This window comes from Ambystoma mexicanum, chromosome 6p, assembly GCF_040938575.1.
Source record: "Ambystoma mexicanum isolate Mex_15411 chromosome 6p, UKY_AmexF1_1, whole genome shotgun sequence".
Classification (NCBI taxonomy): domain Eukaryota; kingdom Metazoa; phylum Chordata; class Amphibia; order Caudata; family Ambystomatidae; genus Ambystoma; species Ambystoma mexicanum.
In genome coordinates, this window is record NC_090935.1 from 1,029,009,335 (window position 1) to 1,029,028,662 (window position 19,328).

The 19,328-nt window shown below is 44.3% G+C and overlaps 1 protein-coding gene across 1 annotated transcript in view; it reads right to left on the reverse strand.

Moving 5' to 3' along the window:
- Positions 1–1,064: 1,064 nt before the first annotated feature.
- HINT1 (histidine triad nucleotide binding protein 1) overlaps positions 1,065–19,328 on the reverse strand; it is a 50,143-nt gene continuing 31,879 nt past the window's right edge. The window contains exons 2-3 of the mRNA XM_069625628.1: positions 14,746–14,850; positions 1,065–1,352 (exon numbers count right to left, since the gene is read on the reverse strand). Coding sequence (XP_069481729.1) covers positions 1,188–1,352; positions 14,746–14,850 — 270 coding nt within the window. The 3' untranslated portion in view covers positions 1,065–1,187. The remainder of the gene's footprint in view (positions 1,353–14,745; positions 14,851–19,328) is intronic.

Consider the following 19,328-nt stretch of genomic DNA (forward strand, 5'->3'; position numbering starts at 1 on the left):
AACCTGTATCTTGCTCCCTGCAGCAACTGACAATGCTACTTAATACAGTTCAAACTACATAATAAAACCAAGCCCCTTCTGCCTGCCCCTTTACCCAATGATATCTGTGTACTGACCCAAGTTCCCACAAAAACAACCACTCTGCATGTGTGTTTTTCCTGCACAGTCCCAAACCTAACCGCTCCCTGATGTGTGGCACAACTATATATATACACACATTCTAATTGCCTTGTGATGTCACCAAACCACATGACCACTGCATCACTACCCAGGCCTACGGCCTTGCTAAAATAGTTTTCGTAGCCTGTAGTTGCGCCCCCTTGGTGACGCTGTATTTGCAGCTTTACAAAGGCAAGGAGGAATCATAAGTACTTGGTTGGTGTGTCCATGCCAAAGGAGCGTAGGAAGGCAACTTGCAGCCAGAGGGTGGCAATATCTGTGCCAGAAAGCAACTAGAAGAAAAGGCAAGAAAGCTTGCTGGGCCGCTATACAAACCCTCTGAGAACTAAAGAAAGTAAGCAAGCAGAGCCCTGTATCGCTTGGACTATGTGCTATAGATCATGCCCTTCTGCTTTACAGTGCCTCCATCCCACCAACGTTAAGCGACGCGGACCCTTTTTATGTTCTAGCATTCAATGCTAGGTTCTATAGCAGTTAAGGACAACATGCATCCTACCTGGAAGTAAGCTGTAGAGTTAATTAAACCAGAGGTCGATTTTGGGGGCCCAGTCAGGGGAGAGTTCGGATTCACCCAGACAACTGGCCAGGCACATGTCTCAATTGCTTTTGTACAACCTTTCTTGATCAGTTTACGTATTCACATTTCCTATTCCGGATAGGTTTTGTTAATTATAAGTGCTGCGCTATAAAAATGGCTGGTCATTCAAACTAATGTATTACAGAAGAGGTGTGGAACAGCTTTTCATTTTTCTGGCGTAGACTGCTGATCACACACCAACAGTACAACAAACCTGTTACAAAGGTTTTGCTAAAGAGATTACAGCTAATAGCAGATTACAAAATTGAGAATAAAAACAAGGCAATGGTCAGCAAAGAAATAAAACTAGATTAATAAGGCAGTTTTTATTTCAAGCGTTCTGGGATTTTATTCTTAGACAGGTTCAAACATGTCTGATCTCCGAAAAGAAGTTTCCAACTTGCTTATTGCTATTCATAGTGAGCTATTTTTAGCCTGGTGGCCAACTCAACTGACGGCCAGCAAGAAGATGGACATGTATATGATACACTGACTGTCCACCATCTGGACCTTCGTTCAAAACCAGTCGATAGCCATTTTTCACACCCAAGTCAGCAGCACACTTCGCAGCAACAATCATCAAATGTCCAAGAAGCTGCAAAATAAAAATATAAGATTTAGGATTATTAAAAAAAATATATAAAAACCTAATAATTTTGGATTATTTACATGTTAACTGCAATTTACAGTGGCAAAAATAGTTTTAAAAAACTAAATTAAGAGACGGCTACATCAAGCTATTTGTTCAAAAAGTTGAATTTGTTTCAGCATTTCTTGATTGCTACAATAGATGAGGTCTTACAAAGTACTATGTAAAATAACGTATGGCTTTACTATGAAAAATCTGCACTTCTAAAAAGAGAAAAATGACAACTGAATTAGCCTTATGTTAAGTATTTTTCTACACATTACCTCTAAACACCCACACAAACTCAAAATAAGTCAAGTCAATGGACCTTATTACGGGTGAGCCGGTCCGGTAAAACTGCTGGTACTACCGGCTACAGCAAACAGACCGGCTCACTCAAGAGTCTGCCGGTAGTGCTCCCCCTGCCGGGAGTTCAGGCCCCTACTGGCAGAGAAAGGACTGAAAAACCGGCACGGTTAACAATGGTGCCGGTGATTCAGTAGTTCCCATTCCACGGAGTCCTACTGGACGACATAGAATTGGAACTTTCCCCCGCAGCTGGAACCCATAATAACCTGGCAACACCGGGATATCGGGTGCTGACAATGGTAAGGCAATTTTGCCGGTAACCCGCTGGTAGTACAGGCGGGCTACCGGCAAACTTGTAATGAGGCCGAATGACTTCTGGTAATACTATTTTTTTTCTGCTGAGGATGAATTCTTGAATGTATGGATTACAGTAAGAGTGGCAGGAGGAAGCCAGATCAGTGCTGGATCAACACAGTAGTCGATGTAACACGAGGTATATACCATATCTTGTCCACCACAGCAAAGTGTACTGAGAGAATGGCTATGATAACTTAAAACTAAGGACAAAGTAGTAGTCTTACAATGGTAGTGTGAGAGTTGCTATGTCCATAGAGTTTAACTTTCACCTAACATAAGGGCCACCTGGTTTAAAATACACATGGCAATGTTTTTACAGAGGAGGCCTGGAATAGATGGCACTGTAAAATATTTGCATGCTGGCAGAACCCAACACTGACATTGATTGGAACCGGCCAGCATGAAAGCTTTACAGTTGCCAAGCTGGCCTATATTATGGACATAAGAATCATGAACATGTGCTTTAGTGGTGCCTTATATACCCCCACATCCTTGGCAAACTACATCAACGTTTGGCTTCTCTTGTGGATCAGGCCTGTCATAGTGGATATGTACCGAGAACCGAGGACCAATGCCTAGCGGTGGACCAGCTTTTGCTTTCTCTAAGAAGAGAGCAAAGAGGGGCTGAGACCTGCATGTAGTTCGCACAAAACAAAATAATAATAATAAGGTATCCGGGTGAACTAGAACTGGTAGGTACAATAGAGATCATACATTATAGCAGTCAGTTTAGCATAATGCTCTACAGCAGCCCCCTGCAAACCCGCACAATGGCCACACTGCAACTTGCTTGATGAGAAGGCTTGTCACTAAGTAATCCAGGTCTACAGGATTAATTCGAATTTGTAAATGTGTCTTGTTTCAGCATTCATAAATAAGTAGAAAAAGGGATTAGAGTTTATAAGCTTGAAACCAAGAAAATGGCAAGCTTAGTATCCCAAGCTCTGGTATTGTAGATTGAGAAATGAATATATAGGAGTAGTTTAATGGAGAGTCATGGAACTGGCAGAGGCCGAAGATCAGGGTCGGACATGGGTAGTGAGGCCAGATGAACTAATGATTGCTGGACACAGTTACTGGCAGAAAACTGTATGGCACCTGCTAGAAGGAGAGCGTGGCAATGAATGATTCTCGGCTCCCTAGGCTCAAAGCTCAAAAGGTTTCAGCAGAAAGCATCAGCCCAACCACTACAGGCTCTTTGTAAGGAGAACTCGGAGTGGAGGCTAGCAGAGCGTCCACTATAACTAGGACGCCATAGAGAAAATCTGAGGAAGCGGTATGAACAATGGAACATCGACACAGACTTTGCACATATGGGGCCTTGTCTGTACATTTCTGACAAGGCAATCAGATGTGAGGGGCTGGGGAGTACATGAAGCTGAATTCCAGCTTGCTGCCTGTTGTATACCTGGCTGTTATGGTCACAATGCACTCAGTCCCGCTTCTGGGGACGGCGCAGTCCAGTGATCCAATGTTGAGCCTCGAAAGATATGTATAGTTTGCTTGGAGACACCAAATCTCTGCACATTTATGTTCATGAATGGCCCTGCTCATCGAATTTCATGAGTTTCTATTGAGCCAAAAACAGGCAGAGGCTTGTAGCTCCTTCTGCGCGCCTCTGCCACCGCTGTTGTGCCGTAAAACACAGACTGCCAGGCTAGTGGAGTGGGAGGGGACCCAAAAGCGCAAGTGCAGGTTGAGGGGTGAGGCGTAAGGGGAGACCACATGCAGGGGTAGACTTTAGTGGGGCTGGTGCTCTGTAACACTCTGAAGGAACCCAGCAGTCAGTCAAGAGGCAGACAGGGACATTAGCAGGGGAAAGGGAAGGAAGAGAACAGGAAGGTCTTGTGAAGCTTCCGGAACTTAAGGCTCAAGCCTGAGAGGGGCAGGGAGGCCATTCCAGAGAGAGGCACCTGCAGAGGAAAGTGATCTACCCACCCCTCCCGTCCCCTCCCCTCACCCCTCCCGCCCCCACTATCCGCTTGGAAAAGCATCTCAGCTAGACGACTATAGGGCTATAGCAGAGAGATATTTAGGGAGAGAGAGCTAGAGGTAGAGGGGTCCCAAGCAACAGAAAGCCTTGTGGATGATGCACAGGGTCTTGAACTTGGTCCTTTCAGCAACCAGGAGCCAATGGAGAGTTTTTAGGGCTGGAGAGATGCGGTCCCTGGGCTTGAGGCCAAGGATAAGTCTCGCAGTCCTGTTCTGGATTAGTTGAAGGGGTCGAAGGGAGGAGTTAGGCAGATTGAGGAAGAGGCTACTGTTGTAGTCCAGTCTGGAGAGGACCAGAGCTCTGGAGACATCGAGTTTCTGGGGGAAGGTGAGGAAACGGAGAACGCCTCTGGAGGAGGTGCAGCTGAAAGTGGGCCTTCTTGGCAAGGTCCGTGATGAGAGGAGTTGAAGAGGACACCAACATTTTTTGCCTCACAGGAGGGTGCAGGAATGGGGCAATTGTTGGAATTATTCATCCAAACCCGGACACATCTTTACTTTTAAAACTCATTCCAACTCTAACCTACAATTATTGCAAATTCTAAGTAGGTGACACAAATATATTATAACCCTCACATTAGCATTGCCTAATGGCACTTTACATGTGTGCGTTCTTGCAATCTCTGTGGCCTCCAGGATATTCTGTTCCAACATGTACAACAAGGATGGGGCTATTGAAAGGGCATATTAAAATTGCTGGTAATTCTCCATGCGTCGCCAGTCTCGATATTGTGATAAGTCTGATCAGGAAGTGCAAGGAGTGGTGGAACAGAGACCGGATAAGCCAGGGATCCGAGTGTCTGGGTTACAGCTTCAAGGACAAATGCCTTCCCTGGTACCTCCCTGAACTTCAGAAAGGCTACGAGGCGGACGGCCATCTTGGTCTGGTCAACCGAGGGCACGAATGACTAACAAGAAGACAGAAGTAATCAGAGTAGGCTCGAGGATCTCTGTAGCAGCTGCCGACTGGAATCAGGTCGTGAAGACCAGCAACAACCCTTCTGGATCGAAAGCACTGGGTGCCCCTCCATTAGGATATCAGAGCCCGCATAGAGGTGGGCGGGAGATTCCGAGGTGGCGATACCATCCCCATCTGAGGGCTCTACAGTGTGCGCAGGGGAGACGAAGGAGGGGTAGAGGTCAATGGAGCCCACAGATACAGTCTCCAGCCACGAGGAGCGTTTTGATGTCGGTGTGATTCTCGGCAGGCGGCAGAATGTTGCAGGGGAGTGGAAGAGTGCCGCAGGATCCCTCTGGTGCTTTGGATGGGAACACAGAGGAGCCTAGCCATTGTGGATGCTAAGGGGCTGGTTTCCTTCCCCTGTAGGAGCAATGCAGTGGGGATTGGATGAATGGCCCTGTACGGCTGGGAGTGGTAGAGGATCCCCCCTCAGCTCAGGAACCGGGATATCGCACTCTTGTCAGATTTATTGCTTAGTGGGAGACAGTATTCCGATTTTGGGCGGAGTACATTGGATATATATTCTAGCCGGGATAGTTATTCAGAAATAACCAGTTGGAAGCAAGATTCATTCATCATGCTTAAAGGAAAACAGAAGATAGGGCAATAGTAAGCACCAATCCTCAATGAAGTGCAACTCTGGTGAAGCATCAGGGGGCACAGAGGGAGACATTATGGAACAGCTAAGGGCCGCCATCCGGGAATCCAGATCGTCGCTGGAGACCAAGATTCGAGAGGTGGGCACAGATTTTTCCCTCCTGCGAGTGGATATGCAGCAGGTTAACGGGAAGGAGGCAGCAGCAGAAGTGCCTATTGAGGACTCAATCATGTAGAATAAGGTGAACAGGCTGGCAATGGCCTTAAAAAAAAAAATAATGATCATCGCTGGAGTTCAGGGCAGAGGACACGAAAAGGTCGATCCAGGCATTTTAACATTTGGGTGGTGGGAGTCCCGGAGGAAGAGGGTCAATGAATTTTTCTGAAAAAATGTATCCCGATACCTTACGGATACGAGGGCTCTCGAAACTGAGAGCACATAGGGTGCTGGGAAGATGCCCACCTCCAGGAGCCCCTCGTAGAGTGGTTGTGCCAACATTTCTTAAATTTTGAGACAGACGAGGCGTTACAGGAAGCTCGCACAACGGGGGATTTTAAACCGTGCTCTGCCAAGTTCCTGATTTTCCCAGACTTCAAACAGGAGGTCCAGGTACAGAGCTGATCTTATGAAGCAGTAAGCAGAACATAAAACACATGTTTTTTTCCAGCAAAATTTAAGGCAATGGTCAATGTGAAATCCTGTTTTTATTTAATCTGTGCAGAAAGGCTTGGACTGGCTAGAGACTAGAATAGTGAAGAATGGAAATCAAGCTGGGAATGGGTGTGTTCATTTCCCCCGGGATGTGCATAACCACAGTTGAGGCGGGTGGCCTTGCTTCCCACTATTTACTTGAGCCTACACATCATTGGTGTTTGGAGTGAGGGTGTGGGGCTCGTGGATGCAGGTTCATGAAGGGGGGGGTGGGGTTGTTTATTTGCTCAAGACTTGGGGTGGTGCGGACGGGGGAAGGGACAGTTCAGTTGGGATTTCTTGGTTACTTTTTCGGCAGGGTGGAAAGAGTTGGGCGACATGTGATGGTCAGAAGTGGTGGGAAAAGTGGGGTATTGACAAGTGGGACACTATACAACAGCGGCTAATCCAAGTATGGTTCAGCTGGTAACGTGGAATGTCAGGGGGCTGGGTAACGAGGGGAAAAGGAGGTTGGTGGGGAATTACTTGAAGAGGCACAGGGTCAAATCTCCTAGATGAAGACTTGCAGGGCCGGAGGCAAACATGGGGAGGAATAGTATATGGGTCTAGTTAATCCTCATTTGCAAGGGTCAGTTCTCACATGGATTGCTAGAGGGACACCTATTTTTGATAAACGCTTGGCATTCAGAAGGGTAAACATTGGTCTTAGATGGCAGTTTGGGAAGGCATGGAATTTGTCAATTCTTATGCACCAAACAAGGATAACAACGTACACTTTAGGAGCGTTGTGCAATCATCCCGGGAGAGGACTTCTCCTGTTGGGGCGGTGAATTTTAATTAGTAGACTGTGACCCAGATAGGTTCTCGGAATAGGCCCCTTTAAGCAGCCTTCCTCACGCTCACTGAACACAGTGATGGCTGATCTTGACTTTGTGGAGCTTGGAGGGAATGCCACGGGAATTATACGCTTACTCTTTACTCTAGTTCCCACGGAACTTTCCCTAAAATATATTATATGTTGGTTGGAAGGGAGCATTGTGCTCAATTCAGATACTGAATATCCGGGTTGGGTGTTATCAGATCATTTCCGTGTGGCCACTACATTGACATGCCCTTGGTTCCCACATGGAGGGCGGAACGTTTATGGGATGCAGCGTTCCTTGGGGCAGTGCGGCAGGAGAGCTCTTCCTTTTTTGAACATAATGAGGGTTCCAGAGGGTGCCGGATTGATATGGGAAGCCGTTAAAGTAACAATAGGAGGGGGTTTGTAGAGCTAAAATGGTGGGGGTGCGTAGGTCACCGCATGACTCCCTGCGCAGTTCGAAAGATAGTTAGAGTACTCAAAGGGGGGTACTCAAAAGGGGGTTAGCCAATGGAACTCCATTTGGGGAGGATCTATCTAGGGAACGTAACCCATCACCGGGAGCTGCAATAACGACTCTAGAAGTACGAACAAAGTTTGCATACAGTAGAATCACAGGGACCGGAATAAGACAGGTAGACTCCTGGCATAGTTGTAGGAAGCCCCAAGATCAGTGGCTACACAAATTTATGATAAGAAGAGCGTGTTGGTGGGTTTGCAAGAAGGGATCCATGTTGACGCAAAGATTTTGGGGAAAGTGATTGCTGCAAGATATTCAGGTGTTACAGATCATATGCATATAGACCAATGCGTATTTGTGGGGGGCTGTAATACCTCGTTCAACCTTCGCAGGTTGCATCATGTCATGGATAGGACTAAAGACTCCTCTGTTGAGATGGCATTGATGTCCCAAGATGTGGTTAAGGCTTTCGATTCGAAGGAATGGGATTGGCAGTATGGGGCACTGGAAAATGATGGCCCAAATATTCTGAGATCGATTTGCCTATTGTACAGAGGCCCGATGGCGAGGAAAGTGTATTCCCTCCAGATGGACCCTGGAAAAGGGCCCTAGAAAGGGATGTTCGGCATTACATTCTTTTTGCCCATGCTCTCACCAGGATTGCTTTTTGGAAAACGTTGCCCGTCACTGATCGGGAGGGTGGTGTTATGCAAATGGTTATCCTTCTAAGGTTAGGAGTTATATTTTTTGCAGCTCAGCTGCAGAATGTGCCGAGATAGGATGACGCAGCAGACAGCCAAGTAATCAGTCTGCTGGAAGGAGGGTGAGGTGCTGTTTCATCTGCAAGGGTGGAATTCCTTTGTGACACGATGGGACGGATAGGGAAGATGTATGTGGCACAGGTGGTGCAACAGGCATGGAAGAGATTAATATTGAGGTATGGGCTTCGAGACATGTCTAGTCCAGAACTGCCATTGGGTTTTCATGTGGGTTTCCTACGGATAGCCAAGCCCATGGGGCTCCCTGAATTGCATAGGGCAGGGTGTAGGTCGGTAGGAGATTTCTTTGCGGAAGGGAAGATACTTACATTCTTGCAATGGGCAGATACAGAGCATAGACCCAAGGGACAGTTTCTGAATTATGCCAGGTTGGCGAGGAGGAGATCAGAATTGTGGATGGATTTGCTGGTGGAACCAGACCCTACCCACGTGGAGACAATTATGTTAATGGAAGACGGGAAAGAGTGGATTTCCAGGACACGGGGCAGGGCCATCTGACACTCAAGAACCAGCAAAAGTGGGAAAGGGATTTAGGATATGCTATGACGGATCGAGAATGGAGCAAGTAACAAGATTGTCTCGAAATGCCAGCTTTAAGTTAATTCAATAAAACATTCTTCAGAGTGTACACGACACCTGCAAGTATGCATCTGGTGAACCTAGAGTTGTCACATAATTTCCCTAGATGCACGAGGTTGGGTTCTGATCACAAGGTGCCAGAGTGCCACAAAATCCAGCTGTACTGGAAGGAGGTGACAGATAGGATCAATGCTTTGCTGGGTGGGGCTTATGATTAAGACAGATCTATATAGAAAAAGGATAACACGGTTTCTATTGGTATTGGCAAAACACTGAGTGAAATTGCATGGAAATGCCCAAAGGGACAGTTGGTGACTCAGTGGTGGTTAGACATTTTGAGGTTGGAATGGGTAGAGATGAGGATAATATGCATGACGCAAGCTTTGGAGCAGGAGGAGGGGATTGCTACTGACTGGGGTAATAGCTGAATGTTCTTATGACTTCCCAAGATACGATGCCTCAATGAGGTGCGTGAGGGGGGCAGACATTGGGAGGCGATGAGAGGGGAGAAGGGACAGGGAGTTGGGCGATTTGGAAGAAAGGAAAGAAAGGGGAGGAATGGCATGCATCAGAAAACGGGAAAAGGAGAATTCCCAGGAAGAGGTGCAGCAAATATAAGAACATTTCCAAAATTCACTGAAAGGATCTCAGGATGTATGACTGAAGTTAATAGTTTGATATTGGTATTGCTTTGCATCATACCTACATACCGATTAATAAAAAGATTGTTTTTTCAACTGAACAAATATCAGAAAGATCCACCAGCATCTCAAGCACCTATATCTCAGCTACCTCGACTATTTGGCCACATGGCAATTTGCTCTTAGCTCTCTGCGATGTATTTGCATCTGCTAAGGAGAACCTCGCAGTTATTTTGAAATGTTAGTCCTGGTAATGGGTTCTGCCACGAAAGTCAGATGGGTTCAACTGTTCCCTTTTCAGACGCTGCCAAATGTGTTACAAACTGGTGTTGGTGGGTTTGTACTCAGATGTGCCTGCCTGCCATTGGGGTTATAATTTGAGTCGTCATATACAAGATCTCCTCCGTATACTTGCTGCTGGGCATCAGTAATTAGCATTCCAAGAGCAGGTTAAGAAATTGAGCTTCAATTTCAGAAAGTGCCCCAGCCAATGTTGGCACTAAAAAGTGTACATGTTTGGCTGCCAAATCTACTAATACAAAAGAGCCAGCAGTCTAATAATGTGTGCGGAAATTCGTGACTACTTAAGGAAGAGGCACTCCAAAGGATTCCCAGATGGCATTTAAACAACCAGTTTTCCAAAATGTTGCATTGCTCTAATTTTGGAATTAAAAAAGGGAACAAATGTATATCTACTAGAACTGAAAGCTGTTTGATTAGTACATGAATATAAAACCTACCTGGTTTGATATGGTGGTCTGTGAGAATGTACATTTCTACTGGCCAAACCCCTTGGATGTCATTTGATTCCCAAGCTAGTTTTTAATGACTCATTCAGCGGTCATGGACTTTTCGTACACCAGCTGTCTGGGACTGAATTTCACCCCCAAAAAAAATAAAACAAAAAAAAAATTGGTTCGAGCCCCAGAATTTTCCCTTTGTTCTCTCTGGAAAGGACTGCCACCGCCCCAGTAGGACAGGATCTCTCTGCGGGGGGGGGGGGGGGGGGTGGGGTGGGGGGGGGGCAGTTGGCTGTAAACCAGTGCTTCAAATGAAAAGGGAGCCATGGCAGGAAAATGGAAAGGTCACACCAGAGTGGTTAGGGGAGGAGGGGGGGCGGGGCAGTGTCCTTTCCATTTCATTTGGAACTTTTATTGAGGTAGTCTCTCAAAGGCCCACTGCGATGGAAGTGAAGATAACGACTCCAAGAAAGTAGCAAGACTCTCCCATCAGCAATCCCAGAGGACTTATTTGCTCCTCGAACAAGGCTTGCCGGTCTGCTGAGATACGGGTATCCAGGCCAACTGGAAGAGGCAGCCCTGCAAATGCTCTCAGACGACCTTCCTGACTTGGATGGGCAGAAGGACTAGCATCCTTTGAAAGCTGGACAGGGGCTTACAGCAACCCTGGGACAAAGGAACAGCTCTGGGATCTGGTTCCAGTCTTGAACTGATTGTGAACAATGTCGACCCTGAATTCACCTGTCTTTCCCAAGCTTGTTCATGCTGTTGCCGTATTAAACTGCACCACGTGTTGGACCACATCAACCTGCTTGCTGAATCGCCGCCTCAGAAACGCCCTGGCTCTTGGATCGATGCAGTCAGACCCAAAGAACATAACTGAAAAGTATCTTTAGTGGTTCCATCCGCTCTCCTAGCTTTAAGGACACAAGGGATGTTTCTAAAAGTCAAACACCTTGAACAGTTTTGCAGAGATTGTTGCCAGTCTATCCCAGTCTTCATAACCAGAGTGCCCTTTTAGTACAAACGTCTGAATTTTCTGTGCCTTCCTTCTGGACAGGTGAGGGCGATTAGCGTTGCTTTGCTAGCTGACATCGCTCTTGCAGAATATCGCCTGCCCTTGGCCAATACTACCTTCAAGAAGCAAAGGAGGTGTACCATTAATGTTGTGCCAGTCGCACATTTATAACTAAGCCAGGTCAGTCCTAGTGAGCAGCTCAGTAGGAGTACTCGGCTTTAGCACATGCAACCAAAACAACCTACCTACATCCTTTTCCCACCTTGATGTACCATCACAAAGCTGGTCGGCCCTCAATGCAAAACAAATATTCATCCTCTAGTATTCCAACACCATCCTGCAATAACAGACTGCCACACCCAATGTGAAACTGTAAATATATGAATATGTATATCCAATGCTAAAACAGGTATCCTTGAAACTATTGCCCCAAAAGCCAAGATCACTGTGTCCATGTATGCCTCCGTCACCAAACCAAATGTTCCTTTTTTTAATGCCATCACGTATTACCCCTACATTGTCCTGCTTCCAATCAATATATGCAATGAAAATATCTAAAGGAACCCTGGAAAATAAATAAATAAATAAAAAAAACCTTCGTCCAATGTCTGTACTTTTGCTTTAGTACATCACTTTTGGTAGACGCACCGGACGAACCCACAAGATAAACGCAAATAAAACGATATTGTGGGCTCAGGCATCATGGAGTGCATTTTACAACAGCAGCGCTGGCGTGTATTATGGACATAGACGTCATGAAAATGCATTTAAAAACACTCATGTTTGATTGTTCGTAACTTGGCATCTATTGGATTTTTCTTTCCTGCGTTACCCTACCGAAGTGATTGTTAATAGTATGGCTTTTAAACCTATTTTTCGCAAATAGAACTTATACAAAACTCACCCTTTCAACTCATTTTAATAAAAATGCTCTCAGACCAGAATCCCCATGGTCTCTTCTCGAACACCCGAGCCCTGCCCTTAGACCTCTCTTGGGTGGTTCAAGCTCCCTCACAATGCTCGTCCATGAGAGCATGAGGGAAATATTCAAGGCCCTTCAGTGAAACAATTTACTAGCCACTAATACGCAGTTTTCTTTCCAAATAATCATTGAATGCGTTGACAATTCAAGAAAAAGTCCATTGTCAACAGGTTTTCGGTCTTCTGTGTCCAGACCATGATAATTTATTTCTCTCCATTCTGTTCTTACTGGTTGATTTGTAAAACGTTCCTCCACAGCACTGGTTTTTCAAATGCTTTTCGAGTTTTAGCAATAAGAATAGAGCAAACTGCAGACAGGCGAACCCTTGACTTTCACGTACACCTTTGTAGAGTTTCCAAGCAGGTTTCTGGGAAGTGGTTTGTTAAAGAACCAAGATTATAACATTAGGAATACTGTTAAACCTACTGTCACAATCTGTAGTTCGTGCGAGTGTTGGCATTGTGCGGCATGAAATCAAAATAACTGCCAATTATGCTAAAAGACAGAGGAGGTTGTTCAGCTACGGCACTTACAGCAAATGCTTCAGCTGTGTTTTCTGCAGTCCAAAATGCTGGATTAGGCGGCGGTTTAAGAGCAGGGTGAAACCCTCAAGTGCAGCCGAGGCAAAGAGGACCTTGGGGAGCTCAAAGTGTTCCACAGTATGTAGTTTAAAATCGTCATCTTTTACCTCATTCTTGCAGACTTCTGGGCACATTTTCAATCATATCCTGTGGAGGGACTCGCCTGCCAGGGTCAATAGGCGTGGGCACAGGGGTAGCAGGGAGAAAACACGATCAAGAAAGAGGAGGACTCCCCTCCTTCTAGTCGGTTTCCACGTTTGTGCCTCTCTTATTGTGCAGACTCCTTTATGTCACTGTATACAAGTCCTGACTAATGAACATAGGTTTCCTCGAATTTGCTACTCGAAATTAGTTGTGTTGGAACTCTATTGGTATCGTCCCCAATTTGTAAAATCTAGTAACTATACGAGGACAGTTCTGTTGGAATGATATTATAATAAAACAAATATAAATTCTTGGGGGAGGTGGGAGCAAACATAAAGAGAAGGACTGAAAGAAAAGGAGCGGAAGGAAGAACTTCATTCAGGGGATGACTAAGTGAAGGGTGGAAGGAAAAGCGAAAGTGAGTGGAAACCCAAGCAAGGGGATAAAATGAAGGGCAAATTATTATTATTATTATTATTTTTAAAGTATAAGAACGAACAACTACAGAACAGGCAAAACGAAAGAAAAGTGCAGAGCAGAAAGAGGGGCAAAAGAGCCATACAGGTAGAAGACACAAAAAGGGAGCAAGGAGTACAGCCAAGAAATGGGGGGGGGGATATGAGGTAGGGAAAAGGAAGCAAAAAATAAATAAATGAAGTAGAAATAAAGAGTTCTGGAAGGTGGAACATGGAAGGGGAAGTTAAGGGAAGAAAAAAAAAAAAAAAAGGGGAAGGCACGAGGGCAAAAACAGTAGAGTTTTAAATCTACAGACAATCACTACTCTGTAGGGATAGTCGTTGAGATTGTATTGTTTTACTGGCTAACAGTGAAATACAGTTTACAATACCCTTATATCATAGGTAACAGGTAACAGAGACTACAATAGAAACTCTCTAGCTATAGACTCCCCACAGTAAAAGCAAGCTTTGGGTGGCTTACAACAAAAAACAAGCAAATAAAACACCACCATTTCCTTAAACAATACAAACCCACCTAAACTATTTTGGAAGGTTTGTCAGCTTCATCGGGGTGGACAAGATTATGGAAAGGTCCCATATCTCCTGTTTAACCATTCCTTTCCCACAGAAGACATTTTGGCCTCATCAACAGAACTGTTGGATGGATTAGTGCCAAACCTTTGAGGACCTAGAGTCTGGTATGTGCTGTAATCCGTTTAAGGTAACAACCAGTCCAGCCATTTCTTTTAAAAAGGCCAAAAGGTGCCCAAGAATGAATTTCTAATATCTTTGTTTACCAGGTACAATCTGTTAACATACCAGGCATGTTTAGGCTACATGGGCCCAGGCCCATGGAATAACTTGTGTGGATCCGAATTCATGGTCCCTTTATTGGCACCCAGCTTGGTGTGCCCTTGGTTTTTTGAGCTGTCGCCATAGCGCCCTGCAGATTGCTAGCACAGTGCGGCCGGAACTCACGCGGAAATAAACTGCAAAAACGGGGTATATAACTTTACTATTTCGGGCAAGGGGATCACCCCAAATGTTCAAATGTAATAACCTTCAGAACTAAAAGTGATCTATTTTTTCCAAAAGTCATACATACAGCCATGCAACAGACTATATTTTAATGCCTTTTTGTCGTTTAATGAAGTTGAAGGATCAGATGTCTGGCAGTGAATTACCTCAGGCAATTCAAAGAACACAAACACAAGACACAAGACATAGAAGTATCTGAGGGCTACTTACGGATTCATCTTCAGGTTCCGCTTCAGACATCCGGGTAATGGGTTTCTTCGGAACGACCAGAAAGTGCACTGGTGCTTGTGGCGAGATGTCATGGAAGGCAATGCACTTAAAAAGAGAACAAAGATTTCATTAACAGAAACGTACACTTATGTAAAGGTCCAGGTAGATTGACGGTGCGTTGAGTGCAGACTGCTAAAAGGCCAAAAAAGCCAATTTGGTTGCAGCAGGTTCTTACAACATTTCCAGCAACTTTTTTCAAACGAACGGGGCTCTTCAATAAAACAAAGGTAATCCAGAACAGATTTAAATCAGTGCATTTAAAAAAATATTTAAAAAAATCTTTGAGACTTCATAGAAATGTTTTTATAGGCTTTCAACGCAGTGCCATTATTAAATGTATAATGCATTTTCGATAGCATAAAACAGTGTAAACGGATCCCCATTAAATAATTTGTGACACAGGTCAGGATTGGAGTGTTATTTTTGTGATTTTACATCCAAAGACTGTGCTCATAATGCCAATTGTATCTGCATGGGTGGGCTCTGTAACAAACTCTGCCGAGTGTACTCCTCTTTCAGTACTCAAGTTTAGCTTGCACAACCCGTGGAAAGCAGATCTAGTGGGAGTCTGACTAGACCTACCTTCCTAACCCCAAGCACAGAAACCCTAATACACAGGTAAGGTACCCAAATAGGTTACTACACTTGCTGCATGGAGCTTTGTGCAACCTGCACATTGCAGTTTTCAATTTCAGTGCGGCCAGGCACAGTGTTCTGGTCTTCTGGGGCCTGTAAAACTAAAATCCTCTTGGTAAGATTGAAGCTATTAAATGGAAGCCTACACACAGAAACGGGTTTAAGAGGTCTTCAGCTTGGAGCTCTGATAAGCAAAAAAGCAGATACGTGAATAAATATTGCAACTGAAATAAAGGCACAGTTTGAGGTCTTCTGATTAAGTTCGACAAGTCTATGTTTTAGGTTTGGAGAACGTATAGCACTCCAATTGTCAACTAACTCGCACCTGGTGTGCTTTCACTGGGCAGAGACAAAAAATAAATAAATCACATTAAAACAATCAAAAATGGACTCCGCCAAGATTGCAATGCATATTGAGCAATAAACGGATTAAACTGATATTTCAATTATTCAGGGGCAAAACCAGTAGTTTGTCAAAAACAGTGTTTCAAACATTTATGAGCTATTAGGACACAGTCAATCTATTAAATGCCCACTTTTATGATTTGCAATTGGATCCATTAGTGGTGGGTAACCTGCCAGTTTATAGCCAGTAAAAGAGAATATGTATTGTTGCTATAGACATCATCCACAGCATTTCAGATTTTAAGATGTGTTCGATCTCATAGCTTTCAGCAAAATATATTCAAGTGGCATTTCATAAGGGAATACGGATTGACACAGCTTTGTATTTATATCGCATTAAGTCCCATTGTAAAATGTAACCTTAAATGTCTCTGGGTGAACCAGTACTGATGAAGAGAGAAACGTGTCAGATGGAGTAAAAAGGTACATATTGGCCCCAAACAAATTAAATAAGCGTATAACGTCCGGTAAACAGCAATTTCAACACTTTCACAGTATTCTGTGGTGAAAGAAAACAAAAGCAAAAGGCGTGTGCAAAAATGAATTGCCAAGTAATTTGAGAAGGCAAGTGCATGTGTGTATAGGCGCGTTACAAATGCCATATCATATCATATATCATATCATGCCTTTTTGTACATGGTATTGCTATATTTCCACTTATAGTTGTGCAGGTACCAATTCAGAAACTCGAGGTAACCAATTGAGAAACCATATGTGTAAGAAAGGGCACAATGAGTTGGAACACCTGATTTGGTCATTAAATTGTGCCAGAAAACCCAATACATTGATTGCCTCAGGTTTGTGGCCCGTGATTTGAAATTGTTCGCTTTTGTAGTTCTGAAACCAAAAACAAGTGGGTTTTATCACAAGCCTGACGCATCCTCATTTTAGTGATAACGGTGGAAGACGTTATGACACCAATCTATATTGGACACAAACGTTTTATTTATGACTTTCACAATAGTAATGTAAATAAATGTGGGTACGTATCTTAGTTTAATACATCATGTTACTGTGCCACTATTTTGCTTGGTGCTAATTACCTATGGTGAATACCGTTGCAATGTCCATGAGCAGCATCATGGAAAAGAAAACTCTTAGAATCAAACAATCTTACAAGATCATAATGTAATGGTTGCGAATTGTAATGAATTCTAGTTTAAGTATCACAGAGCATTAGGTTTCCAGGGTCAATGAAAATTGCCTAATCAAAAGAAAATGTATTTTATATTGTGACAGAAAGCCATTTGCAAAGGTGTAATGGCCTGCGCTTTTCAGATTTTGCTACACCGATGGTGGCTTCTAGGTAGGCATGTTGATCAAACATACTTTCAACGTTTAAAAAAAAAAAAAAAAGGTAGTGTTGGCATTACACCAGAGCTGGTTCCAGGCTCTCCAAGTATGCAACATTACTGCCATTCATACAGTGAGCAAATGTATACTTCGGATGTGCACACAACAAACACTACAGCAGCTAACATAGGATTGGCCACCTTCCAGAAACAAAAGAATCATGCGATTCTACCGTGCGCATGCATAAACTGAGCAGCAGTTATTCATTGACAATGCTTAAGGAACCAACTTTATACCATGCGGAGGTCTACTGATGCCCCATTTCTCAAGGATTATAAAAAAAGTGAAAGTATGGTATGGATTTATAAACCGTCTGCTAAAACTAAATACATTTTAGCAGCAAAGAATAGTAACAGTTTTTTTTTTAACTTTAAGTGCCATCTAGCTTGGATTTGGCAAACCAGCTACAAGTTGGATGGTACATTCCTGAAAACCTGAGTAATCTTGGATCCAAATAATTGTCTGTAGTACGCACAGAAACTAAGTTATGACACATACAAACACAAAAAAACCTGCGGGCCTCTTGGCAATGAAAAAGAAAAGAAACTTTTATTGTAAACATACAATAGGCTCAATTAAGGACAGACCTGACTGCAGAATTGCAGCCCGTTATAAATTGCTGCCTAAGGTGATGTAAAGATAAAGCTATAGATTCCTAAAAGATGGATATAGTGGTGTACAGGAGCAGCTGAATGCCTCTGCATGAAGTCCCGCCCCCATCTTCCTATATGCTGGAAACCGGAAATCGTGACATGCACAACACCAGTGATGGTGCCAATTCCACGGAGAGTCTTCGAGGAAAAAAAAAAAAAGGTATCCATTGAGAAGACCCTATATGATATACCCCCGCAGAGAGGACAATCTCTTGGAGGAGATCCCCGAAGGAATATGAAGTTGAGAGGAAGAGGGTCTGTTGACGTCACAAGAAATGAGGGTGACGCAATGAGAAGAGTGGTTGAAGAAGAAGATGCATAGACCTTATAGAATGTGATGAAGTAAAAAAGCGAGTAAACTTTCATATGCAGAATAAAGATTGCATGTGTGAAGAACACTGCAGAAAATGCAAGCCGTTTTATAACTGTACAGATGCAGCAAAGCAAGTAGATTAAGTAATCATAAAGGCTGGCTATACGTAGTGAATAGACTGCAGGCGGTGCCGTCATTATATAGAATCTGGACATCGGTGTCACATATTTAGTAAGCTTAGACCTGTGCAGAAAGAAGGATCGGGAAGCTGTGTTGCAGTAAGAAAGCAGCAGAAGATCGAGGAAAGGTCTGAAATAGCTGTCTGGCCTGGTGTCAAAGGTTGTCAAGGCCAAGTACCAGTTATCTATCCTTGAAGAACAGTTAACGTGAGAAGCTGAATCAGCCCTTGTTAAGGTGCAAGAAAGAACACCACGAGTGCCACGTTTATTAATTCTAGACAATTAAATGCTGCAAAACAGGCCAAAATACGGTCTCCTGTCACGTGAGTCCAGGATGGAAATAGGAGTTGGGCATACAGACCTGAACTGCGATAGAAGTGTGCCTATACTCCCTTTTATTCTCAGGAGCAATGATACTTTGCAAGGACAAATTTAAAGACTATGTGAATGGCAGGCGGCATGAGCGATGAGAGATGTTGGTGTGTGATGCTGGAAATGCATTGGAGGGACAGGGCCTCCCTGTACTTGTTCTGTAGTCCTTTTTCATGTGCGTTCTGTATTGTTTTCTGGCCAGGAGTCCATGTGGGACTCCTGGCAGTGCAGCTCTTCCCATCTTTATGGTCGTGTACAGACCCTTGGGATACCCTTATGGCACCCAGGGGTGGGGTTACCACCTGTACCCCTAGTGTATGTTTTTGGGCACCTGTGTGTGGCCCACAGAGCAGGGTATGGGCTGGTGGCAGATCCATGCTGATTCTGACAGGTGCTCAGAGTATTCTCCATTTTGGGATACCCAGGCCCTGCCATTGGAATCAGTTGATTCCTGATAGGAGACAAGATGGCCCCTGTGGCCTCTTGCTTTCCATTTCCCGTTACCTTGTTTCCCAAAGTCCTGGGCAGCCCCGACTCGGTCCCTTCCCCCTGACTGGCTGTTGGGTGGAAGTTCCAGGCCAGACTGGCTGGAGCCTTCCCGGTGACTATGTT